The 27,798-nt window shown below is 38.3% G+C and overlaps 1 protein-coding gene and 2 long non-coding RNA genes across 4 annotated transcripts; all 3 read right to left on the minus strand.

Moving 5' to 3' along the window:
• Positions 1-2,820: 2,820 nt before the first annotated feature.
• Positions 2,821-4,853, minus strand: LOC139940107 (uncharacterized). The gene is made up of 3 exons (XR_011786384.1): positions 4,600-4,853; positions 3,764-3,855; positions 2,821-2,960 (listed from the first exon to the last, which is right to left on the minus strand). It is a non-coding gene; the product is annotated as an uncharacterized lncRNA (long non-coding RNA).
• Positions 4,854-8,155: 3,302 nt separating this feature from the next.
• LOC139939340 (uncharacterized) lies at positions 8,156-14,744 on the minus strand. 2 transcript variants are annotated; one of them, XR_011786287.1, is made up of 5 exons: positions 14,433-14,744; positions 13,322-13,461; positions 11,132-11,180; positions 10,914-10,975; positions 8,156-10,238 (listed from the first exon to the last, which is right to left on the minus strand). It is a non-coding gene; the product is annotated as an uncharacterized lncRNA (long non-coding RNA). The 2 variants fall into 2 exon arrangements; XR_011786288.1 differs by lacking the exon at positions 11,132-11,180 and having other exon boundaries at positions 8,157-10,238.
• Positions 14,745-15,479: 735 nt separating this feature from the next.
• LOC139939339 (uncharacterized) lies at positions 15,480-27,707 on the minus strand. Its single transcript, XM_071935132.1, has 3 exons — positions 27,455-27,707; positions 22,326-22,477; positions 15,480-21,391 (listed from the first exon to the last, which is right to left on the minus strand). Exons 2-3 carry the CDS (start codon positions 22,474-22,476, stop codon positions 21,222-21,224), a joined length of 321 nt encoding a protein of 106 aa, XP_071791233.1. The 5' UTR covers position 22,477; positions 27,455-27,707; the 3' UTR covers positions 15,480-21,221.
• Between the last annotated feature and the right edge of the window lie 91 nt (positions 27,708-27,798).

The following is a 27,798-nucleotide window of genomic DNA, read 5'->3' on the forward strand; positions in this document are numbered from 1 at the left end:
GCGACGTATAAGATGTGAATTTAGTTGACTATTTCATGGGTGGCTTTTTGTTAGAGATGCAATGAAGTACTTATCGACCCCTTCCCTAAGGCGTCACCCTTGCCCAGTGCCCTCAGTGCGTGTATACGAGGGGTATATTGCTCATCAACGAACCATATCTCTTGTTAAAAAGAAGGTTAAGAAGAAGACAGCTGTCAGAAACAGGAAGTAAGGAATTTGACTCTCAAATAAATAATTACGAAAAAATATAATTACTTGCTTTAAACTACTTTACCGACCAAAATGACCTCTGCATATCATAAGATATGGTAGGCCCATTTAAAAAAAAAACCAACACGCAACAAATAGTGTATGGCCTGTATGCATAGAGCTATGCCTATATGACGTTTTGACCCAAGCACAATCCATCCTTCCTCGGTCATTTAGCCTTCGGAAAAAGACTTTGTTATTTAGGGTATTTTTTGTAAATACTTTAGTTCAACTATAATTTAAAAACATGAAGTCGCTTTTTGTAAATACTTTAGTTCAACTATAATTTAAAAACATGAAGTCGCTGACCACAATCTTTGATGTACAATGGAAAAGTGCACACAACTATCAGCCAATAATAGCCTTTCGCACGTGCACAATATAAAAGATGGCGGTCAAGGTCTACACTGCATTTTCTCATTGAATGCTCCCCCTATGTGAACAGTGGCGTTGTATACCAAACAGATCTGAGACCTTTGTTTTTAACCTGTACGAAAACGCTTTGCTGGAATGTGAGATCGAGTGATAAGATGAGTGTTTAAATTGTGGGGACGAGTGCAATGACACGCCAGTGTTAAATGATTAGACTCTTTCCAAACCACGGCTTGGGCTTTAGGCTTCTGGCTTAGGCTTGGGCTTAGCACTTTCTCTCACACGTCTCCAAACAGACAGACGGGGCTCATCAAGCCAGAGCCCCAAGCCGCTTGGGACAGGGCTCCGGGAGCGGAAGCCAAAGCTGTGGTTTCGCAACTATCAGGGTCTATGTTGAGTGAAGATGGAGGTTCACTCAGACAGTTCTCCACTTTTAGGATTTTGGTACAATCTTTTCATTTTATTTATTTATTAATTTCACAGGCAAAAACTCAAGCACAGACAATAAGAACAGTAAGAAAACAAAAACATGAACATACAATAAAATTACCAAAAGAAAAAAGCACCCCTGAAGGATTTTAAAAGATAAAAAGATTATCTTAGTTTAAAGTTTAATCTTAAAACTTCCTGGTCAGAATTGATCCACATTCCGAGTCCAGTGCCTAGTGTCGGATGCCTGACCCATTTCTGGGTCAGTATGACCCAGAATATTAGTCTTAATTGCCTAGGAAAGGGTCAAGTATACACTGAGTTAACATTCCAATTTTAAACCATGTTTCTTGGCCAACCTGACCTAGAAATGGGTCAGCCGCTTGGACCTGGAATCCGGGTCAATATTCTGACCCAGAAGATTTTACAGTGTACCATGTAACTGCAGGTATCAATAACTAAATTCATGCTGAACTATGACGTCTTTACTATTATTCCACTTTTGTTTCAATCTCACATCCCTGACCTGGATTAAGGATAATCTGAGATGTGTCTCTTGAATGAAAGGAATGATAGTGACAGGAGTGAATGTTTAGGAATCTTGTACAAAGTCTTCTGACCCAAGTTTGGTGGTACTTCTCGTATGAGTGTCAGATGCTTCTGGAAAAGTGTGATACAATAAGAACAAGCAGAATTCATTTGCCTAGTCAGAGAAGATGGAGGTGAAAGGTTTCCACCAAACTGCTGCGGACGTTTGAGTGGGGCGGGGGGGGGGGCAAATTAACTCCATCGTCATACAGTAGTATAAGGGATGGACGTATTTCGTAAATGTATATACTTGTCAACATCTGTGAACTATGACAGCACCATTATTAGAACGATTATTTATCTATAATATTTATTGATCAATGTTTTAAAACTAGATGTAGAACATTTACTCACTATGCAGAGTAGTAAATAGTAGGAACATAAGTTTTTAAGTTTGAGGAGTAAAAAATCTACAGTTATTTCAAAATTGCATTCCAAATCATGGTTTATGTTAACTTTAAAAACATATTGTGTTCAACAGAAAGTAGGCTGTAGCTTTGAAGAAACCAATAAAAGGAAAATAAATGAACTTTTCATCGTAAATGCATCTGTTATTACTATAGACTGTGTGGCAGGACATGTTGTGCCCATTGATGGCGAACTGTGTACAAACCTCTTCTGAAAGCGCCCTCTTTTGATTCAACCCATTTCAGCTTTTTGGGACAGAAATACCCCCAGGGGACAAGATTTTCCTAGGGCAACTGCTGGGCAGTTATATGAATCTGAATCTTTCACACAGTGCCAACACATAGTTTGTATAGTTTATACATGTACAGTATACCCAAATAGCAGTGTGGAAATTGGAAATCTACATGTACTTCTGATTGTTATCTCCACAGTGTAATCATTCACCAATGATTTCTACATTGACCCCTCTGTGTTTCAACAGGGACGACTCAAACAACCCCACAGTATCCGCAGGGTTTGCACTTGGGTTGTGCATGTTTCAGGTACACATAGTAAACATCATTGAGGAACTTACACTTTCAAGAAAACTACTTTTTTTATCAAGGTGCAGAAATCCTGTTGATTTCCTTGTATGTACACGTGGGTTGTACAGTTCATGTTGCAAAATTTTTTTAACCCGAATAAGATGAGCGGCCAAAAAAGCACCTGTGACTGGTATCCTGCTAAATTTTGCTAAAACAGAAAAGTTGTTGATCAGTATTTTATGCTTCGCAGCTGTAGGAAATAGGTCCCAAGTTGGAGTCCAGATTAGACTTGAAGGGGTCCTTTGAGCTCTTGGTGCATGATCCATGCCCGAGTACTCCCAGTGTATAGTCCAACTCCTGACATCTGAAAAGCCAGAGTAATTGCTTCTGCTGAAAATGAAACAAAGAATAATACCTTGATTAAAACCAGTAGGATTTGAAACTTTGTATGGTGGTGTTTGGGGTAAAACACGATGAGAAAATCTCTTTTGACGTGCCAGTTCTTAAACCAACCACCGGTTCTTTTCAGAACAAACACTACTCAAAAGAGATTTTCACATGGTGTTTCCGAAAACCTCGACTATAGTTTAAAACCATCAAAATGGGTTGGACTTGAATAAGATTGGGTCTGGGGCTAAGGGGCCGATATCACAAAGAGACCAGAAACAGGTCTTAACTTAAGACTTGCCCTATCTCTTAGTATTGCCTAGGTCAGGAAGAGTTTTGTTAAATCGACCAGGTCCCAGGAGGCCTGACCCCTTAGTGGTTAAAAAGTGTGATTTTAATTTGGAATTCTGTTTCAGCCTTTGAACCATTTCTAGGTCATACTAACCCACAAATGGTTCAGGTCCCATGGATCTAATTCAGATCAATATTCTGACCAGGAAGTTTTTCGAGTGTGAAGTCTAGAGAGTAAAGCTCACACTGGAGCTGATTTTGTAGGATTTAAAAACAAGCTCTCTACACCAACTCGGGAAAAAAATCAAGAATTTTTAAAATTGCTTTCGTTGCTTGATGGAAAACATGCCACTTAGAAATAAAAAAAAACCAAATCATCAGAACAAATCACGAGCCCACACTTAAATTGTGAGGATGTTGTGTTCCTTTGTTGTTCTTCTTGAATTGCCGATGAGCTTGTACCATGAAAGATTTGAAGCCAAATCTTGAAACTTTTATGTTGTTTAAAGGCTTACCGGAGTCGAGGTCCACTGAGGTAGATCTCAAGCTGGTCTGGTAGCCCGCTGTCTTGATGCATCTTGAATTGCTAGTCTCGATGCATCACGAACTGCTAGTAAAAAACAAAGTTTGTTAATAAAATTTATTCAGTGTCAAATTGTAAATGCAGCTTGTTCTGTTTCAAGAAGATGATGCGTCAGAATCGCTTTGTATAAGAGTTGGAGTTTTGATTTCGGGCTTTTCGATTCTGACTTTTTGATGCAAACGTTCTCATTTTGTATCTTTCAACTGTAACAAATTGTTCCTTCGATCCTCATTCATAATTTAGTCATGTCTTACTTGACTGGGTGATTTCTTCAATTTTGACACTAGGGAGTAAACATATGCTAGGTAGAAGTAGGTTGCCCCTTGCAGTCATATGCCTTCTGAAGTAATAGTATGACCCCTCCCCCCCCCCCCCCCCCCACCACTGACATTGACAAACCCATTTCCCAACGCCTCCGAACTTGGATATTGAGCAATGCCCCCCTGTTGATCTTGAAGAAAATTTCTTGGCTTTATTTGGAAAAAAATAAAGAAGTCTGATGAGCCCATGCCAACCCACTCACATTAAATGAAATTTATTTTTATTAAATAGAAATACTTTTTAATAAAAGTTAATTTTTTTAGCTTCTTTCTTTTTCATCATGAACTAAAATACAAATGCGCATGAAAAAATGAATGAAGTTGAGAACAAGACAAGTGCATGACAAGTTCAATTAGAGAGTCTGTCTTACTCTTCTTATTAATACTAATTATAGACAGAGTAACAGAAAGTTTTTTTCACAACTTGAACTAGAACTAATTTACTTACTGTTCACACTCACACGTAGTAGTATTGTAATAAAATTATGCGTAGCTCTCCACCGAGACTGGTGTTCATGATATATCGCCACTCGCCAGCATGTCATAATTATTTGTTGATGCAAAATTAATCAACAGTGTTTTGAAAAGAAGATGGACAACTCAAGCAACTATGCATTTTTAGTTAACGGTCCCCGTAAGTAGCGCTCTCATTGGTCAGAAGTGTCTTAGTTTAGTTAACGGTCTCCTTGTATAGCGCCCTCCTACAAATAAGACAGTTTAGTTTAGTTAACGGTCTCCTTATATAGCGCCCTCAATACATCAGGGAGTGCGTGTGCGTAGTAACGGATAAAAGACTGAAACTAGTTTAATATTTATAATTGCACATGCGCACATCAGAACAGCCTCACTCACATGCAGCACGTGAAAGCACGTGCCAAGCTGACGTGCCTACACACTTTGACCAATCATAACACAGATGGAACGCTAGCGTCACTGTACGTTATCCAATGAAATCATTGCGTCCTCATTGGGCTTGTAGACTATAGACCAGTGTATCTTATCCATAGAGTTATATGATCTTATCATTGCGGTTACCAGTTAAAGATGGGGGACCAGCCTAGGCTGACCTTCTCCTCCGTTGGGGGCGGTATATAAGGAGACCGTTAACTATACTAAACAACCGAAGTCGTTGGAGGGCGCTATATAAGGAGACCGTTAAAAAAATAAGGTACTTCAATTCTGACCATTACTTTATGGATAAAAAATAAACAGTTGCCGAGTTATCCAACAACTTAACTCTCCGTGGTCCCGTGTAGTGTGATGTCTAGTGACGAGGGAGGCTCGCCAGGAGCCCAGTGCGTGGGTAAAGTGTTTAGAAATTGGAAGAGGTGGGCATTACGTTTACATGGAATTTACTGATTCGGTGTCGAAGTTTTATTTATCCGTGTCTGTAGCAGTATAAACTGGTGATGGATGGAAATCTTATCGGTAAGTTCTTTGTCAGTGACAGCAGACAATTAATATACTTTTAAGCAAGAATATTGGGCAGCTAGCTTCTTGCGCGTTCACCACACATCATTAATTTACAATATCAGTAAAACAACATTACATTGTCAAATAATAATAATAGTATACAATAGATGCACACTTTGAATCACAAGCATGCCACAGCAGAGAGCAGACGACCGACCGATAGTGTGTCATTAAAAGTGCTAGCAAACTACGTCACCTCGGACCAATCACAACACATGGAAAGCTTACGTCACCGCACGTAGACCAGTGCGTGTCGTTATCCTTGCGGATACCCAGCTACAGATAGGGGACTAGCCTAGGCTGACCTTCTCCTCCGGTGGGGGCGCTATATAAGAAGACCGTTAACTAAACTAAAAATCCGAAGTTGTCGGAGGGCGCTATCTAAGGAGACCGTTAATTAAACTCGAGACACTTCTGACCAATGCTATGGAGAATTACAGTTGCCGAGTTATCAAATAGATAACTCTCCATGGTCCCGTGCAACGATGTTTTTGACGAGGCCCATCAGGAGATCATACAGTGCGTGGATGTGGATTTAATATTATCCTGCTTAGGAATTTGGAGAAGAGATGGGCGTGTACTCGACTGATTGTTTATGCGTGTCTGAACCCTTGGTGTTACTGTTGGAAACCTTGTCGGTAAGTTCGTCGTCAGTAGACAAAATAATATGCTTAAGTATTTCCGGATAAACAAGAAAATAGGCGGCCTTTGGCATAGCTTTTTGCGCGTTCACCACAATTAATTAATTAGAGTATGTAAGCACCTGTTCACACAATGTACACACACTATGTAGTCGTTAAAACAATATCATTGTCAACTACAATACAATAATATTATGCACACTACTCTGCTTGCATCACACTTGCCGCGCAAACAGAGAGCAGACGACCGAAAGTGTGTAAAAAGTTGCTTGCAAACTACGTCACCTCGGACCAATCACAGCACATAATGGAAAGCTTACGTCACCGAACGTTATCCAATGAAATCATTGCTACTAGAGCAGTGCCTGTCTTTATGATTGCGGATACCAGTTAAAGAAAGGGTACCGGTCTAGGCTGACCTCCTCACCCGTTAGAGGGCGCTATATAATGAGACCGTTAACAAACCGATGGCTGTGAAGTTAGGAGAGCACTGACAGTGTGATGAACTAAAAAACGGGCAGAATGTCGGTATGGGAGAAAACACAATTTCTGGGTGTTTTTCTAGAATAGCCAACATTTGTATGAAATTTCGCCGAGATGGCATGTTTTCCATCAAGCAATAATACAAATCTTCAAAGCCATTGATTTTGTTATTCAAGTTGATGTTGACAGCCTGTTTTTAAATCCTCAAAAAATGAGGCCTGCTGACAGTGTAATCTTCATCCTCTGAACTTTGGTTTTTGCCACTCCCAAAACTTTCTGGTCAAAAAATTGAAATGAAATCTGAGATTTAATGGTCTGATTATTATAAAATATTTGATTGGTTTTCAAGAGGCTGTGAGATTTTTGTTTTGGGAATTATTCAAGTAGTTTTTAATAACATTAGCATTGATTGCTAACTGGAGTTCACTTATCGCCCTTTTTGATCCTTATGCTCATAACTACCCACATGAAGGACAGACCTGTGACAATGTCGTAGAGCTGCTTTAGCAGAAATTATTCTGCTAAGCAAAAAAATAACGAGATACTAGTCGCAAATGATACACGTGTATTGGCATTTGGCCGTGCTTGGAAGGCTATTGTCTGCGCTAATTTATAAAAATAGTTTATAAATGGAAATAGGCTCGTAAAAAGTGTCCTGTGACCACCTTTCAACTAACACGACTGCTTTATTTTGTGGTATTTTCGAACAATCTGAATTGCAATTAAAAGCACCATTCCGACTAGTGGCATTACCAGGACTTTTAGAGGGTGACAGTTTTGTCAGTGTGGGGTGGGGTGGGGGGGGGGACAGAGGTTACTTTGTTTAAACCTGTTTTTCTGTGATTTCAATCCATTTTCTTTCCGGGGGTGGGGAAGGGGGGGGGGTGACAAGATTTTTGTCCCAAAATGGGAGAACTGTACAAATTTCTTCTTAGCGCACTCTTTTAAATCATCCTCTTCTATGTTATTTCCCAGGAGTGGGGGCAGAATCTCAGACGGACAGAATTCCCTGGGACACTGGCACTGCAAAACTTGAAGGGCATGTGCCTTCATACCCCCCCCCCCCATACATACACGCAGGCAGAGCAACCCCTTATATAAATACACAACCTGGGAAGGGTTATCGCAATAATGCTTCTCATATTCATATTTTGGAGTATAAAATCTAATATCTTTCCACGCAACCACATTTCTTTGAATCAAGATGTTTCTCAACATGCTTTACACTACATGATGTAGGCTTCTTCTCACCAAAGTTTTTATTGCCATTAAATCTAAGAGTGATTACCAAAGGTTCCTTCCCTTTAAATCCAAGGTGCATATTTTTAATTGAAAGCAATTGAAGTAACCGTTTCGACAAAACTACAACTGGCGAAAAATTGTTTTCACATTTTTTAATATTACATATTACATCAATATTACAGGTACTTGATTTCAAGGACAAAAGGGGCCTTATATAGTGACGTTCTGCCCAAGCACACTTATTTTTGGGTTGGGATCATTGGGATGGATGTCATTTTGACTACAAGTTGTCAGAATTTGTGCTAATAGAGAATACAATTTTGTAAATATTACTTTCTTTTTGCAAGTGTCTTTATATGTGATTTGTTGACTGCAAAGTGGGGCAAACCTGTTAACAGTTACAAGAAATTGTGAAAGTTTTTGACTAGTTGTGTTAAATTGTATTTTTGGTGCTGGTGTCAAAGGTTTTGGGGAGTTTGGACACTGGATGCTTTCTGAAATGGCACTGGCACAAAAGCTGTTCTGCTCTCAACAATAGTAAAACTCTTTACTTGTTGAAATTACATATTGAAGAAAACTACTTTCATCAAACTGCAGAATTCCTGCAAGTCCCTTGTACACATTGTGGCAGCACTTCTCATTTTAAAATGAGTGACCAGACTAAAAATCTAAAGTAAAACATTGCTCAATATCAAAACAAAATTTAGCTTGTAAATATTTAATGTTTAATTACTTTTAAATACTTGTTTAATATACAACTAAAATACAACTCAACTTGAAGGTTTTATACAGGATTGGAAAAGCTGAAAAGTAGCCACAGAATGTTAAAGGTTTGTGTGCCTTGTAAATATTTAATGTTTAATTACTTTTAAATACTCGTTTAATATACAACTAAAATACAACTCAACTGAAAGGTTTTATACAGGATTGGAAAAGCTGAAAAGTAGCCACAGAATGTTAAAGGTTTGTGTGCCTAGTGGACAAACAAACCTGTAAATATTGGTCTGAATCCATTGTGTGAGTCAGAAGAAATTAGTGAAAATCATGTACAATTTTCAGCATGTACATCCTTTTCATGTTTTCAGATATACTTCTCTTGAATATTAATCCCTATTAATCCTACAACCCTGTATAATACCTTTAAATATTTAGAACAACCTTGGCTGTCAAAAGGCCAGGTATATTCAATTGTATCAGAGTCTACAGACTTGGTTTTCCATATTTGTCATCACTATCACAGGAGTACGTGGAGTAGAACAAGGAGGAACTCAAATACATTTCAAATAATGACTGTAAATGCAGTGGAAAATGCAGAGACATTTCTTATGTTTAATAAGTACTATATACAAACAACTAGTTTATTCTGCAAGTACCAATTTTCGAGCACCAAATCAAAAGTACCAATGCCCAAGTTCTACTTCACAAGTTCTTAGTCTGTAAGTAATTAGTCTGTTATAACCTTGATAGTGTTGACAATTTAGGACAACCTATTGACCAAAGCGGTTGTTCTAAAACTTTAGATTGAAATTCACTTTAATTGAAACTAGAGACAAATGCAAATATGATTTTGTCCCTACTTCAAATCAAAAAGAGTCAGTTTCAGTTTAAAACTTTCAGAGATTTTGATGAATTGTGTAAAGACTCTCGTAGAAATGCCAAAATGGCGGTCGATTTCCCAATTAGCAGTCCAATCCTTGGCCCAGGCACCTTTGTTGTCCAGTTCACGATGTCAAGATTTGTCAAAGGACCAATTTCATATAGCTGCTTAGAAGCCCAATAAGTACCTTTAAGCAATGCAAAGTTTTGCTTACCAGAATAAGGTCAGCAGCCAAAATGGCATATCACATGTAACATCTGTGACTGGCATCCTGCTCATTTTCGCCTAGCCGTAAAGTTGTTACTTAGTATTTTATACTTAAACAGCTCTATGAATTGGGTCCCAAGTTAGAGGACTATAGTCCAGATTAGACTCGATGAGGTCCTTTGAGCTCTTTGTGCATGATCCATACCTGATACTCCTGGTGTAAAGGCCGAGTCACACTGCAGCGATAACGAAAACGATAACAATCACGACGCAAAGAGAGCGCATTCTATTGGTTGAATTGCTCATCACGCAGAATACGCACATGCTTATTCAACCAATAGAATGCGTTCTCTTTGCAATGTGATCGTGTTCGTTATCACTATCGCTGTAGTGCGACTCTGCCTTAACTAGGCCTATTCCTGAGATCTCAATCGCTTCTTACTGCTGCAGAAAAAAAATATAATAACCTGATTAAAACCAAAAAACCAGTAGGATTTCAAACTTTGAATGGGGGGGGGGGGTTTGGTGTAACACCATGTAAAATGTCTTCTGAGTAGTGTTGGTTCTGAAACCAACCACCGGTTCTTTTGAGAACAACACTACTCAAAAGAGATGTTCACAAGGTGTTACCGCAATTTTTAAAAACTCAGAACTCTGATTGTCTAGGTTTGGGTGTGAGCCATGCACTCTGAATATTCCAGGGACTGATTTCACAAAGATATAAGACTATAGTCTTATCTGAAGTTAGGACCACTAACTAGTCTCTACTCTCTATGCTTTGCCTATAAGACTAGTCCCAAGTTAGGACAAGTTTTGTGAAATAGACCCTATCCCATAAGCCTTTTTGAGGTATAGCAGACGTGATACGCATGCGTCACACGCCGTGACTGATGCCACGCTCACCATGTTGGTGGTCATTAGATTTACGCGTAAACACCGCGTCGCCTAAAATGCGCACTTCTTTCTGATGCAGATTTAGAAAATTCATTGCACCATCTTCTCCAGTAATTTTAAAAGAATTGCGACTTGACTCATCTTTAACCTGATTCTTTGCCCCAAGTCTTTTGTCAGTGTTCTTGGTTTACCACATCAGCTGGAAAATGACAACTTTTACTTTACCTTTGGTATAATATGACCTCGGAATTATATTTTTGGCTGAAGTCCAGGAAGTTGCTGTTGTTCTGTAATGAAAACAAAATAATAGAAACATTAGCACCTATGAAAAAGAGTGGCTTATGAGCTGTGGGAGAAAGTGGTTATCTTTGTCACATGCCAGATTTATTTGACCTTAACCCTTAGGTAAGGTATCAAAGGTACATACACCTTTGATACCTTACCTAATTGTAATACTTAGCCATGGTTGGAGTCACAGGGTTTCTTCTAATGCTGTAAAAAAAACACACACAAAAACACAACATTAGCACTTGTAAAAGAAGTGGCAAGAAAGCTGTGAAAAAAGTGGTTACCTTTGTCTGACCTTACCCCTAATACTTTACCGGGGTCAATTTCACAAAAAGTTAAGACTAGTCTTATCTTGTGTTAGGAAGAGTTACTCGTCCTGGGGCCAGCTATTTGTTTTAGGACTATGTCCTAACTCTTTGTGAAATTCACCCCGGGATACTTTACTTAACCTGACCATGGTTGAAGTCATGTTCATTTCTTTTTCTGTGGAAAACAAAAAGAAACATTAGCACCTGTAAAAAAAGCGGTTAGAAGCTGTGAAGAAAAGTGGTTAGCTTTTTCTTACCCCTAATACTTAACCATGATACTTAACCATTACTGCAGTCAATGTACTTCCGGTAGTGTCACTTCTTCTGGAGCCCATCTGTCCCCAGGTCACGCACCAGTGGTAGATTCTTCACAATTACTTAGTCTTGGCTCAAGTGGTTACATTTTTAAATGTTTCAATGTTTTTGTATTGTTTCATTTTGCAAAGATGTTTGAGGCGAACAACTGAAAATCAGACACTTGAAACCAAGACTAAGTAAATACATTACCTGATGACTACCCTGTTAAACAAAACGCAGTTAGTCTACTTTCTGGGCCTGAATTCTGCTATTTTTCTAGGCCTCACTGACTCACCATTATACTTACATACCTCTCACTTATACATTCTTTACACAGGATCTGCATCTCCAAGACGTCAGGACCAGGTTGAAAAGTGTTGCAAGACTCTGACATTTGCTTTTAGTAAGTTGTCACTTCTCTCTTCTCTTCAATTTTATTAGTCGCAGCGCTTTTGTTTGCAATTTTTATCAAACTTTTATCAAAATATTTGGCCTAAGTGACTGCATGGTTAGCTTTCTTCATATAGGTCTGTGTTCAAGATGGGTTTCCCCTAAACATGGTTATAAAGTTTAATTTCGGTATTTATTTATCTTTACTGATTTTATGTATGTATATTGTCTGGGTCATAAATTAAAAAATTTAAGTACTTTATCAGACCAAAAAGAAGAAGAGTGCTATACCCTTAAAGCCATGGACCCTTTCGGTACAGAAAAAAAAAAAAGTTCACAGATTTACAAATAATTTACAGGGTTTACAGATGGTAATGGTGAAAGACTTCTCTTGAAATATTAGTCCATGAAATGCTTTACTTTTTGAGAAAACGGTAAAACAATATAAATTCTCGTTAACGAGAATTACGGATTTGTTATAAACACATGTCATGACACGGCGAAACGCGCGAAAACAGGAGTGGGTTTTCCCGTTATTTTCTCCCGGCTCCGATGTCCGATTGAGCCTAAATTTCCACAGGATTGTTATTTTATATATAAGTTGCGATACACGAAGTGTGGGACTTGGACAATACTGTTTACCGAAAGTGTATAATGGCTTTAAACTTATTTATATAAATCCTCCTTCAAGGATAAGCAATTTATAAGCAATTGACTGTGAGGGGGAGGGGCACAAATTTTTGAGATCTTTACATCACAAATATCAAAGATAATTTAGCATTTCTAAATTATTCAGTAAATATTCCTTTTTTTCTAAATTAACATTGTTTTTGTAATTTATTGATGTTCTCCTGTTTATTTGAACTTATCCAAATAATCTTTTTTTAGTATTTCCGACAAGAATTTGTATCAACTTAAATTCAATGACACAATTATTTTGTCAGCACAATTGCATTGTTTGCATAAGTGCTGACAGAAGGTATGGGGTTGCATCTACTTTGACATGCAGAAGGATGGAGGGATTGTGCTTTGGTTCAGTTAAGATTTTAAAAAGTTAAGCATGTTATACCTAATTGCTTTATGGCAACAGAATAGTAAACATGACAATGTGGATCCATTAGCTTCAACAACCCAGAAAATTTCCATTGACTTAAAAATAGAAAATATGTACAGCATCACTGGCCACGACCAACATGCTACTAGAAACCAAAAAGCATCACTAGAGTCCACACGGACAACTTAAGGACAACATTGACAAGTATCTGTACATCAAGGGGGTCTGAGACATGGGGAGGAAACGGGTTAGCTGGTCCCCCACCTTTATAAGATGTCCCCAAGTTCTTGTCTTACCTTTGTAAAACTCCACATCGTCAGAAAAACCAATACCACACACTCCATCGAAACCTTCAACTTCACTGACAGCCAGAATCTTCAATATCACACATTCCATAGACACCTTCATTCAACACACAACAGCTCAGAAAGAAAGCCTGCAAATTACAAATAAGTATTTAGTTAAACTCCTGGGTCAAATTAAGCAATTAAGTTTTTGACTCAAACCTCAAAACAAATGTTTAAATTTGTAAACAAATTAATATAAAAAAATATAAAACAAATATTAAAAAGAAATTTTTGTTAATGACAATTAACAAAACAATAAGCAACAAAAAAATAGACAACACAATCAAACAACAAAGCAACAGCGAAACAAAAACCTAAAAAAAGCAACACAAATACAATACGAAACAAACAACAACAAGAAACACCAAAACAAAACAAAAACGCCATCAAAATCAACACTAAAAGAACAATAAAAAAACAAAAACAACACATGGAACGAAAACACACTAACAAAACAGCACAAAAATAAACAACAACAATAAAACAACAATAAGCATCAACCAACAACAATACAAAAGTAAACAAACCACGAAACAAAAACAAAACAAAATCAACTCACGAAAAAAATCCCTATTCTTCCAGCGCCACCGCTTATCACTCGTTATGAAATAAAATAGTATATTATTTACTCAAATAATCCCCCCGCCCCCCAAAGAAAAGAAATAAAAACCACCCCCAAAAAGTCCACTCCAAGCTGAAACAATGGCGGTGCGCACTGCACAGAAAAAAATACACACACAATAGTCTGAATTGGGTCTCCGCCCCCCCCCCCCCCGCGTCGCTGCCAAACCGCCATCACACATCTTCCATCGCGCACCCACCATGCAATAGAGAAATGACCGCACCACACATGTTTTAAAAAAAAGATGGCGACGAAGTCGGCTGAGAGGGCAAAACCATGGAGGGCAAAATCAAGACAAACCTTTTCTCGGGCAGCAACCTCCCACCACCGAACAACCCCCCCCCCCCCCGAAAATTATTTCAGAAGGACTGTTATAAAATTAATTATACTGAAATATGACTACAACAACATTATTCTTCTAACCTAAGTTTATCTTACATCGAGTGTACAGGCTGTGTGCTGCCATCCCTCGTTGGGGTCCCTTCAGTACAAAGGCCCTGCCGTGCACGCCCACCTTTGCTCGAACGCCTCTTCCTTGGTCCAGTCCAAGACGCTCTCACATACAGCAATTTGTTTCACTTCAAGGCAGATGTTATTGCCTCTAATAGGTATAGTTCAGTTCTTTGGATGGTCCCAGAACGGGCAATAAAAACATAAAGTTAGTTTCATGTAAAGAAAAATTTTAAGTTTTGTGAGAAAAGCGGCGTCCAAATCCTCAAAGTTGAAGAGGTCTGGCCATGTTGTTCGTCATGCTCCTTAATGATTAACTGCATTGGGTTGTATAGGCACTTAGTTCTTGTTGTTTCTGTCGTAAAGGGCAGTTCGAAAACAGCGGTCTTAACTCATTTGCATATCAAGAAAAGCTTTCACGAAAGTATGTAAGATTTCCACAGGTGCAAAAGTTAAGCCCGCCCATTTTGCTCCTTGCTCTTCTATAGACGGCCATTTTATGGTGAAACAGCCAAGCTCGAAAAAATGCATTAAGTTGAGAAAAGCAAGTACAGAGATAGGCCTAAACTTTTTTTGCCATGAAAACGGGTCGAAAATGTAAAGAGGCAGATATATGAGGACATGTTATATTCACATCCATGCATATGCCTTTGAAACGTTCATTAATAATGTTTAAAAATCCCCTTAAATTTTACAAGAAGCTATCTTGCTTCTAAATTTATTGTCGAGTTGCGCTGTTCTGCCATGAAATGGCCGTGGACTTCACGTGCGTTGTTTGGTCGATCTGTATGTGGCATTATGCAAATCTCAGGAATTCATTTTTATCTTGGTTGAAGTTGTTTTCTCCATTGCATTGTTGAAGCAATTGTTGCTTTATGAAAGCTTAGTGTCGTCAAAAAGAGCTGCAATGTATTTTTTTCTTTGCAGACCTGGCTGCCCACCATTTTGTAATTCTTTAGAGCCAGTGTTTTATTTTATTCAGTGGGCAGCCAGAGTAGCAATAGACAAACTAAAATAACCACACACAACATGTAATTTAATGTGCCAACATAAAAGTTTATTTACATAACCTCGTTGATTCATAAATAAACGCAATACTTCAACAATATTTGTTTGATAGTAAGATAAAACTTCTAATAATATGGTACATAAACTCTGGTTAGCATGTGACGAGATTCATGGACACACAGTGCCCAATTTCATAAAGCTGTTAAAATAATTCTCCTCAGTAAATATTTTTGCTAAGGAACAATTGAGTGGGGTACCAGTAGCAACAACAAAGTAAACTGTATTGTGTTTTGGCTGCTAACCTGTGTCTCCTTAACAAAATATTTGCAAGTTTGTTTTTGCTTTGTAAATGTTTTATGAGATTGGGTCCTAAATTAACGGGAAATGATTATCACATACAGTGACATCAGTAATTGTTCGTAGGCATAAAGGGTAACCCTGTATACTAGCCCGCGGGTAAAACTGTGTTTATTTTAATGGATGTTCTACACTTTGCACTTCACTTTTGTTTGGGAAGTAAAATCAAGTCCAGAGAAGGATTAACACAATGACGGTTTATAAAACGTAAAGTGAGGAAAACAAACATGAAAAACAGTAACCTGTAAAACTATATTAATTTAAAACAATATTTTGAAAACAATTTATGACAATTCGACGCTGTCGTCACATATGGCATAACTATGGAAACTGCAACTCACATCGTACAAATGAATAGAAATGAAAACATCCGAGTCATAGACCTTAAAAATAACCGTATAACATTCATTTTCATGTTTTGTTTTAAAACAAATATCTTTTTTTACCGAGTATAAATTGAATAAAGTAACACAACAAATGGCTAAAAACTAATTCAGAATGGCGTATATGCAGACTGCATGCTCGAACAACTCCCAGAGCCCAATTTCATAGAGCAGCTTAAGCACCAAAAATAGCTAAACTCAACACGATCATGCTTACCATAATAAGGTTACCAGTCAACAATATAGCATGTAAAATTAACTTGACTGGTATCCTGCGCACTTGTGCTCAGCATAAACCAAAATTAAGCACTCTTTTCTTTATAAGCAGCTCATTAAAATTCCTGAGTCAGGCTGACCCGGAAAGGGATTTAAAATTGGATTAGCCTCGGTGTCCGCATCAGGTTGACCCATTTCTGGGTCACATACTGACCCAGAAATGGGTCCTGCCCAAAGGGACCTGGATCAATTCTTACCAGGACCTGCTTAAGTATCATTCTGCTAAGCAAAAATTAGCAGAATACCAGTCACAAATTGTACGTGTGACGTTGTGTTTTGGCTGGTAACCTTATTATGATAAGCATACTTTTGTTGTGCTTAGCTTAAGTTATACTTGTAGTAGCTCTATGAAATTGAGCACAGGAGTTTTATTTTTTAGAGCGTCCAGTAGTTACTCAGATCCATGATTTGTACACAACAGCTGCAATAAGTTACAAAAAACAGAGACAGATTTTTTTCAAAACAAAGGAACATTCTACACAAAATCTGCATTCGTATAGAAATTATCGAATTAAAAACAAACAAAAATTCCTCCAACGATTTAAAATAAATCTGATAGACTTGTTAGTTTATATAAAGAATTGCTGCACACCAAAATTAACTGAGTATAAACAATAATGTATAGCGTTATTATTTACAAGAGGTAAGTTTTTAAAGAACCTGCAAAACTCCAATCTGAGAGAAAATTAATCGATGAAAAATTCAAAAACTTACATTATTTCTTCTTTCTCCAATAACCACAAATTTGAGAATGCTGATTCTTAGACACTTTATTAGTAAATCAATTAACATTTTACACTTTCAGGCTAGTCCTTAATCTTTGTACCATTTTTTAAATACCACTTTTTGTTTAAATAGCCGCTTTAAATTCATAGCCCGTTTTACTTTATACGACTTGACAACCATTATTTCAGTGACAATGTTTCGACAAAAAGCAAAAGTTTTCATTACTAATGGTAAAAGCTCAAACGATATGCCTTGATTTCTTTACAATTCTTATCACTTTAAACAAAGCAGCACCAGCTCAAAATAAATCAACATTTGGCAATATGCAAGACTTCCCGCCCCTTTTTCATAGAGAAAACATGCATTTAATCTTGTAAAGGTATCAACAAGGGACCAACCAAATTATTCAAAATGTTTCAGGTCGTCGACCGATACATCGAAACGTTCGATACATCGAAACGTTTCTTTGAGAAGCCCTCCCTTCTCCCGAAAGTAGTGCTTATCAACCAACATTATAGATTGATGCACGTTGTTCAATCATTCAACATATTACAGGCATTTCAACATTGTAAGTGATTTCTGATCCTCCCCAATCGTATCTTCTATTGTGACGGGTGATGTTAAAATTGGACGGCCCCGAAACTCCGACAGTCCGCTTGGACTGAGGGCGCCCTTCTCAATTTTCCTTAATTCAGAACTAGGGCCCTTGTCGAAACCACGGCTTCCGCTCCAGATTCGGCTCAGGCTAGCTTGAGTGGCCCCGCGTTGTTTTGAAGTACGACGTGTTCGGGGCTTCAGACGAGAGAACAGACCCTGAAGCCGAAGCCGAATCCAAAGCCGAAGCCGTGGATTAGAAAAGGGCCTATGTTAAGGCTCAGAGTGAATTATAAAACCAATGAGGGAATACTCTTGCATACAACAATATAAACAACATTTCTTTTTTTAAAAAAATACCCAGAAGGTTGAAACTGCGTTAAATTATTACACACCATTGAAACTGTTTGCATTGTAGTCATTATATAAACCATAAAAGATATTATCAGTAATAATTTAACTCCGTATTTTGAGACTCATATCATAATTCACAATACCCTGGTTTAACCGCCGACACAACACACGAATATAATATCAAAGACTGACGTCATACATAGTTAACAATAGTCCGTAAACCAATGGGCTTTTCCCGAACCTTAGCTTAGGCTCCGAGCTCTGTTTGCATCTTGAAACAAAATTGTAGTTCAGAGTTCGCGCGGAGGTTTCAAAGGCCGGTGTCGCATGCAATTATGTCCTCTATGCAATACTATCCAGAGGACACTGTTGCATATGCAACATTGTCCGCCGGACTGTTTTGCATATGCAATCGTGTCCACCCGGACGCTGCTGCATAATGCAATAGTTCACCCGGAGACATTTGCATATGCAGTAGTGTCCGCCCCCGTGCAAAACCGTCCTTGCAGTATAAACTAAATGCCCTTTGTCGACACGTTCGCAATTTTATTTTACAAGCTAAGTGCATGTTATGAATGACATGCGAAATGTTCGGCAGTTTGGTACTCGCTGCAATCATAAAATACGTGAATATTCATGCTTCATATAATACGTAGGTTCAGTGCATGCACGCTCGCTTACGAGTACGAGTACACATACATGTACAGTCATGTACATGTCCGCCGGACGGTTTTTGCATAGCACCGGACACGTTTGCATATGCAACAGTGTCCGGAGCGGACAGTATTGCATGGCGGACACAATTGCATCTGACAGGTGTCGCAAGCATCTCCCCGTGTGGTGATTAAAACTGGCCGACCTCGCGGCCGCAGTTTTGTACGTATTCAACACCAACAAAATGCCGTTCTGAGGTTTTCCAGACGAAGCAACCCTATAGCTTATGAATTTGGTGAACACAAATCTAGACATCAGTTTAACACAATCTGCCAAAGAAGATGTAGCTATACGATTGCACTTTTCATGATCTGCAATCTGCATAGAGTCCTCCACAAACCGGTGTAACACCGAACATACATTTCGACGCAAACAACAGAAAGCGCGCTCGCTTCTGTAGGCCTACCCTTAATGCATAGTAACACTTTGAACAAATGCGTCAAAAAATCTTGCGTGACGCAAACTGATCACACGTCTTGGCCCGAGCTCCATTTCCCAGAGCACTATAGATTCATCTTAAGTTGAGTTGTCGTACAGTATTAACATGATGATCTGTCTGTGTTGTGCCAATTTGCTTAACAACTAGGATAGTAACAACTAGGATAGGATCGGTCCCTATAGAAAAGGCTATAAATCACTTCTTGATTTTACAATATTTTCAAAAAGCAAATTCGTTGCACGTCTGAGGTAAATACTTTTTTGAAGATACACGATTGTCTGTAAGGTTTTAAGCGTCCATGCAACTATTAATGTAGGGCTACTGGTAAATTTTAATTCAACCATCAATATTTAACATGGCTACATTCAGCAACATTCAGCGGGTTGTTCTGATTTCTGATTCTACAGATTTCTGATTATACGGAAGCCCAAAAATGCAAACATAACATAATGAATGACAGTCAGCCTTCGTAACCGTATAATGTTTTCATAAATAACAACTCTTAAATAACATCTTGAAGCGTTCATACACATGATATATAAAAAGATACTGAAGACATCATTTTGTTTGTGGGTTCAAGAAAGGGCAAAGTTAAACCAAAGTTCACAAAGGTAGCACCAGATCTGAGTCAGAAGTGCGTTTTAAAGAGGGTTTTAAATGGCGTCTTTGTTTTTATCCACTCATTTTCAATGGAGGCTTAATGTAAGTCCCTTACTTGACCTTTAGGCTAAAGGGTATAAAATATCATTTTATTTGATGCTTTTCATAGCAAAATTTTAAACGTCACGTCGTCGTTTTTCAAATACAATGCTGTTTTAATGAACATCATCAACATTCAGGAATTACCTAAAAAGATGTCCGAACAAAAACGTACATATATTGAAAACTTGACGTTATTGAAGTTTTGGCGGTTTTGGCAACAATTTGGTGAGAGACTTGTTATTTTCCCACTTTTATTAGAATTATTTCTATTGGAAAATGAGTGCATTAAACAACTTCCTTTGACTTTGGAGACCCTCTTTAAGTGCATTGTATCATAACCAAAGATCTTACACCAGTTATTGAAACAGGTGAAGCGTGTTATATCAATGATGAACAGTTCAAGAGTTCCAAGAGTAATCTATATCAACAACGCATGGTCAGCGTTCAGTTGTATCAAAGATCATAGACTTTGGCAATACAATGCTGCCGGTACTACCTCTATCATCAGCATCTGACGTAAATATCCTAAAGCCATTCTGCTTCCAGTCGGGGAACTCGAAGTAAACATTTAAGCACATTCTGCTTCCAGTGGGAGGAGCTCAAAGTAAAACATTTTAAGCATTATTATACACACAGCAATACTTCATAGTGTCCACAAATTTGAGGCGATGTGGGGCTGGAAGAAACTTCTTGCCTTTTCTTGAAATGTTCCATTTTGCAGCCCAGGAGCTGACTTGAAGTTGGCTCTGATAAACAAACACTTGGCCAAGAATTCCAGCAGCACACTGACATAATTGGAAATACCATACAGGCCTTGATTCTTGAATTTCGTCCTTGAAGGAGCACAGCAATTTCCTCTTGTATGTGGCACTTCTATGAAGAAAATTTTAATTTGTACCTGAACCTTGTACAGGGCACAGGAACGAAAGCACAGGGCACCACGACATTAGTACTGTGGGTGCCATGGGTTAATGCGAGGTCTGACCATGGACTTCCAAATTACCGAAGGCAGTCTGATAACAGTCCCAAAATCGTCCGTACACCAGAATACTACCCGATATCGGTCTGATACTCACACTTGACCGACTTTACTGGTAGTTTTCCAAACAAGAAATCTTTACATCACCGGTGGGAGACTCAGTCAAGGGCACTAAGTGGTACAAAATGAGTATGCAGGTAGATTTAAGTATCATCCTTTATTTTAAGGTCCAGGGAGGCACAATTCTACGGCTTGTAGGTCTCCACATGCATATCAACTCGTCGAGCGTATTGGTATTGCTGCGAATATTTTCTGACCACCATGTCGTAGAACAGCATCCCCATGCCGAAGATACACACCATTCCTCCCACGAAGCCGGCCCACAAGGCGGCCCGCTGGTCGCTGCTTAGACCCCCTGAGGACACGAGGAGAAAATTATCAAGATCAGTTTAAAAAACAAACGATGTACAACTTCACAAGACATTTACACAATTAATTTGTCAACAATATTAACAACATTTCTATGGTGTCATTCCAGATCATGGCGCTCAGCAACAAGAGGCAATGAAAAACAGATACATTTGTAAAGGCCAACTGGAAACAGGTGAGTTTTTAAGGGTTTTTTGTATGACGAACCAGTGTCCAGTGATCTGATGTGAAAGGGTAAATTGTTCCAAAGTTTTGGGCCAGCAATTGTGAAGGACATCTTTAAATAACCTTCCCCTTCGATTTTGTTGTCCAATGGTCAGAATATTGAACGCTCATTGGAGACATTCAGAATTTGGGGAGGCTGCAAACAATTTTCAACATGTTTTTGTCATGATATTCGTAGTCCACTTTTCTTGACGGGAAAAAAAGGAGGTCAGTAACGGTCGGTCGGGAAAATATAACTTTAGAGTAGACCTGTGGAAACGTGATGGTGGTGGTTGTGGTGTTGTTGGTTGGGTATTGGGTGCAGTATTACAACCTTTGCACCCCTCCCTAAAATATATGTCTTTACCCCCTTGTCCTAAAATGGTCTAGTCAGCACCACTGACCTGAGGTGCATGTTCATGTGCATGTGTATAAACAAGGCGAAGGAATGATGTTGCTGACCAATGCTGGGGGACAAATTAAACAACCCTTTTAAACAGTCACATGATAAGGTCGTAGGCCTTGATGGTATTAAAGTTAGGCCTATGTCTACTCATTTAAATACGAAGTTCGTTCCGCAATCGTCCACGAACTTCAATCATAGTTCTAAGGGTAGTTTTAAGGGATCTGTTGGGCCAGTAATTGACCACTTCAAGATGGAGGGAAGTAAAGACGGGATGGGAGAAAAAAGGTGTTTTCTGCCGTGTCAAACTTACCTTCATCCCCAGCAGTCTGTGGTTGGGGTGCCTGGGTACTGGTCGACGCCGCGGACGATGAAGTTTGCTGAGCTTGCTCATTCTGGCAGTGCGCCAGGGCCACACAGAGACCCAGCAACACGTTGATTCTTAACACGTAGTTCCAAGTCATTCTGGAAACAATAAAATACAAATGGAACAACCATCAGTACCTGAGTGCTAACCAAATAATCTACGTAAATCCTCAATAAAGCTAGGGTGAAAATTTCTCAGATTGTTGAGCCCTTTTCGAAGTTGTGCAATCTGTTGTTATACCAGCAGTGAATACCAGCACATAAAAACTGATATTAAGCTTGGAATCTGTAAACGCTGTTGACCTCGAGTTCCCTGAAGACGCAAGCCTAGGGTCCCATTAAAGGAGCAACTTACATCAGTGATCAACAATATAGCGTGCAAATTTTGGGTTCGTTAACCATTACAAAAACCGAGATTTATGAAAGACATTTTTGCTTAAAACACAATTTTTTGTTATATAGATTAGATTCACTTCGTTGTGAATATGTTTTTATACAAAAAGTTCTTGCCACGTAAATCCTGCTCTCGGTAATGTTTCCTTGTTCACCCAAATTAACTAAACGTTCACCCGTCTGTTTCTTTTTTTTTTTTTGGGGGGGGGGGGGGGATAAAAACTGCCATACTTCCCAAATATCTGGAGCATTTTGTATGGTTGAACCATGGTTGAACACTCATCAGGGAGGATTATTGCTGACAAAAATCATCTCAAACTATATTTCAAATTTGAACAGATATGAAATGATAACATTTCCACCTTTTGGCAATCCCTGGAATTATAGATTGCAAAGTGCTTTTGGGAATAGTGACCCCAGAACAAGAGAAATATATATCAAATAGCATTTCTTGGTTAAGGTTTGAGTCTTTGGTGAGTTCCCTGGACGGGAAGATCGTCTAAACAAACTAACAAAAACAAAACCTTCTCGACACTTAATAAACAAACAAACAAACAAACAAACAAACAAACAAACAACAGCTACCTCTTCCATTCTGCGGAATTAAAAAAAAATCAGAATTCAGATAAAGGTATAGTTTCACATCCCTGTAATTTGTAGGCCATTCGGTGATATTAAAAATTGTGGTCGTAGACCTATAATCCAATACGAGAAGAAACTGACAGATTTACTCTGAATATTCCCCCAAAAATTATACATCAGGCGATTTAAAAAAAAACAAAGAAACATGTGGTCCGAAACGATAACTTCCTTTAAACTATGATGCCACCTGTCGCGATGTGTTGGGTCGAATTGTCCCCATGGCGTGGATAGCGTGATCACAAGCTGAGAAAAACAACAGTAGCTCACCATACCATGTCACCATTCATTTCACAAAATATTGGTATAAAATATTAGATGTGACCTTTGGGTCGTCTTGAGTTATAGTACAGCTCGGACCCCCGTCAAATAAGTTTGGATGAAACTCGTATTTTTAATGGTTTTGCTAAGTGTGTATAAAATTTTAAAACAATGTTTGTTAAAACACTGAGCGCGCCTTTTTTGCATTATTTTACGACTTTGCAAGGTTGTTAAAACGGCATTTGCGATATATTTAAAACAACAAAATCTGGGTTGACGTTAGACTTGCCGCAAGTCGCCTATTGACCAGCTTGTTTTATTTGTATAATACTACTTCATTTCAAACTGTTCAAGTGGTGCTAAAGACTTTGCAAGTCTTGTTGGACGAAAGTGGTCCCAAAAATGTTGCTTTACGTTCGATAATTTAAAGGTTACCAGGTAATAGTTAAAATCTGGCTTACCTCACATGTACCCATTTGTAACTGGTTTCCTGTGCATTACTGCTACGCGGGGGTATAACAATTTGACCCATTTTATTTAGAGAAAGTTTTGATGGTATAGGGAAGCATGAAAGTCTAAATAGCTGAACAACATTAATTTCTGTTTTGGTGAAGCTGTGAGGGAAAACAATGACCCGACTGAAAATAAATAAATGAAATTTGGGATGTTCTGAAGCAATACACCTATGCATTGAGTTGATTTTTAGAATGTAAAATGTATAGGCCCTATTGGATGGAGACTGCGTGATTTTCCAATCGGGAAGGTTCACCAATTCAAAGCAGCACATGCATACAAAATGTACCAAATTTTTACACGGATTAAAATGTTGTCGAGTATAGTACATTTTAATTGCGTTGGATGGGGTGGGGTGTTATTACACTTAGCTTGCTGTTGTTATGAAAAATGAGATTAATAAACGTATCTAGTATAATACTATGATGCTTATAGTGTATGGAACAGTGCGCAAAGCTTGGTGTTCGCCTGAATAATAATGATAATGAAGCAAGTCTACTTTTTATGAATGACGCGCGCAATTGTAGAGTGGAAATTTACAGCACGTGGGAAATGCATGAAGGCCTAGACTTCACATACACATCCCTCTGTGTTTTTACTTGCATCACAATATTCCTCGTTTACCACAGACGTATGGCTTATGTGTATTTACAATGTTTGTATAAATACATTTGCAGAATGGTTTGCAAACGTCAACGATATTCAAAATGATGCAGCATTGGGCCTATAAGTGCCAATAAGCTAAGCCAAGAAGATCCTGGGCCCGCCAGACAATAATCAGCATAATTAACGCTCAATGTTTAATGTGGGCGATCTAGACTCTTCCATTTTCTTCTTTTAATTCCTCTTTTGACATCAAGCAGGAAGTTCCAATGTTTGCATTATGGTGACAATGCTGAAATAATATGCAAAATAAAATGAAATATTGACTTGCTCCACGTCATCTTGCAGCCCCCTGAGCACAATTCAACACACGGCCTCTATTCAAATAACTTCCTTCATAACCTGCATTTGCCACCCCCCCTTTTCAGTTAGGGGGGGGGGGGGCTCGTACCATAAAAAAAACTCACGAGCTGTATCCCCATGTGTTACAAAAGAAGTGTTTTTAACGTTTATTTATAGACGCTGATACAAAATGCGATGTTCCAGAACTTCTTGTTATACCATAACTTCCCACGCGTTGCCAATGTTTTGAAAGATAAATTTCGAACTAAAAAATAGAACGGGTGTGGGCGACGAAATGTCATCATGGTTTCTCTGTTTCAGCGCATGCAGCTATCTTCTTTAAAAAAAATTAATTTTCAACGCATGCATGCAATAGGGAAAGTATAGAAGTTTTTGTTTAATTATCTGTCTAATCATGGTCCCATTGTCCACATGACGTCAGATTTATTTTCTATTGCACGCTGTCCGTTCGAGTGGAAATTTCCACGACTGTCTACCATCAAAATTACCTTGTTTACAACAATATTTATGCATTTACATTGTTTAGACGTTCTTCCACATCAAAATTAAATGAAATACAATTGTTTTTACCTATGATGAAGTACATCTGAAGTGGGAGTTCCATAAACCAGAAAATTCATGGATGAATTCGTGAAGCTTTATAATTATGTGAGGCCTACTCAAGGTTTTGGCAAAGGACAATGCACAGTGCATGAAGCCTTCCTCGCCGGCCAAGTATACCTTGAGGCTGCACTGGCCCTAAGTAAAAATTACTTTTGTATTTGGTTGCATGAAAAACAAGAAATAGCTGAATTTATACCGACGTATGATAACAATAACAGTTTTTACATTTCAAATTTGGTCGGTTTAAAAACGTCCCCCCATTTATGCCCCGCCCGTTTTATTTGAAATTTTACTCATAAGACTACAATTTCGGGGAAATGGTACATTTTATAAGCCTTTATGTAAACAAATTTCAATGTTTTTAGAACAGTTTTCTTTCTGTGGGCAGACTATGTAGACTATGTATATTTTAGTTAGATTGTCTTAAACAAGATACTAAAATATAATAGCACAAAGAGAGCGCTGAAAATGGGCTTGTTTATAGGCCTAAGTGCCCATTATATATATAAAAAAACTACTTGTGCCCCCCCCCCCTAAACTCAGTTTCACTAAAGTAGAACCACTAATTATAAATGATGCCAAATCAGACACCAAAGATGCCACGAGTCAGATATAAACTGAAATGTTTTTAAAGAGAACAGGGGGTGGATTTCACATAGGTAGTCCTAACCTAAGCAATGCTAAGAGATATGACTGGTCCTAAGTGAGGACCAGTAACTCATCCTAACTTAGGACTGGTCCTATCTCTTAGCATTGCCTAGGACTAGTCCTAAGTTAGGACTACCTTTGTGAAATCCACCCCAGTTTAACTAGAACATTACTGATTGTGACTCATGTATTTCAACACACCTTGTAATAGAGCAATGAAACAGAATGGGGTGTGTGTAAGGAATAGGAGAGTCGATTTTTTAGCATGGGCACTGTTTCTGACGTGCACATGACTCAACTTCTCGGTCACATTGCCCGTGTACACGCCTACATAAAAAAATGATATAATTTGTCAACAATAATTTTTTATAATATCATATCAACTATTGATATAATGTTGTTAGCTACAAACTACGTTAAGCAAATTACTTATTGAGCATATGAGTAGGAAATTCCATCATCAAATTAGATTTAAATGCATCGATCTTCCAGATTAAGTATTATCGAAAGAGATGTGTAAATGAAATTGGATCATCCCATCTAATAGGCCTATGTTGTGTCTTAACAAGATCACAATGAGTTAAGAAGATGGGATTTGGTAGGGAAATTTAATATTTATAAACAGGAAATGTCAATATGGAAATCAAGCACATAAATGCACCACGCGCTATCATCAGATTAGAATAAGATAAGGCAAATCTTCCAAATCGAATCATCATGATTTCTTCTACCTATGACAATGCTCACATCATCGAAAGAGATTTGTGAATGTAAATTGGATCGCAATCTTTGATCACAAGCTGACAAGGAACAGAAGAAGATGGGATTTGGTTGTGCAATTATTACAGGAAATTTCACTTGGAAAATTGTGCACATCCATCACACAAAATAATCTGATATGCCATCACGACCGACAACAACATCATCACATAGCTAAAAAAAAAAGTACATCCCAGCTTCTGCACTACACGAAGACAATAAACACACAAAATGGCTGCATCCACAGCGCCACATGATGTCCCATCCACCATTGGAGGTCATGCAATTACTCACCTTCACAATTTGAGTAAAATTATACATAAATACTTCCGTATTTGCTGGCTATAAAGACAACTGGTGAAGTAGCGACGCCAGGATGAAAAAGCTGCAACATTCCCGGCTACCTTTGCATCATCAGTTAAAATATTGCGTCAAAAGATGAACTGGTAACTACCGTACTTGAGTTGAAATGTTGTAGGTTCGCCTAGCCAGTGATCCGGTAACATAATTGAAGCTAGCTTGCTACGTACGTATGTGTAGGTCTATACGTATTTTTGAATATAACGACCAGCATAGCTAGTCAGTTTTTCATTCACACAATCCAACATAACACACTTCATTGCGCAGCCGTGAATATG

Source organism: Asterias amurensis, chromosome 7 (assembly GCF_032118995.1).
Source record: "Asterias amurensis chromosome 7, ASM3211899v1".
NCBI classification, from domain to species: domain Eukaryota; kingdom Metazoa; phylum Echinodermata; class Asteroidea; order Forcipulatida; family Asteriidae; genus Asterias; species Asterias amurensis.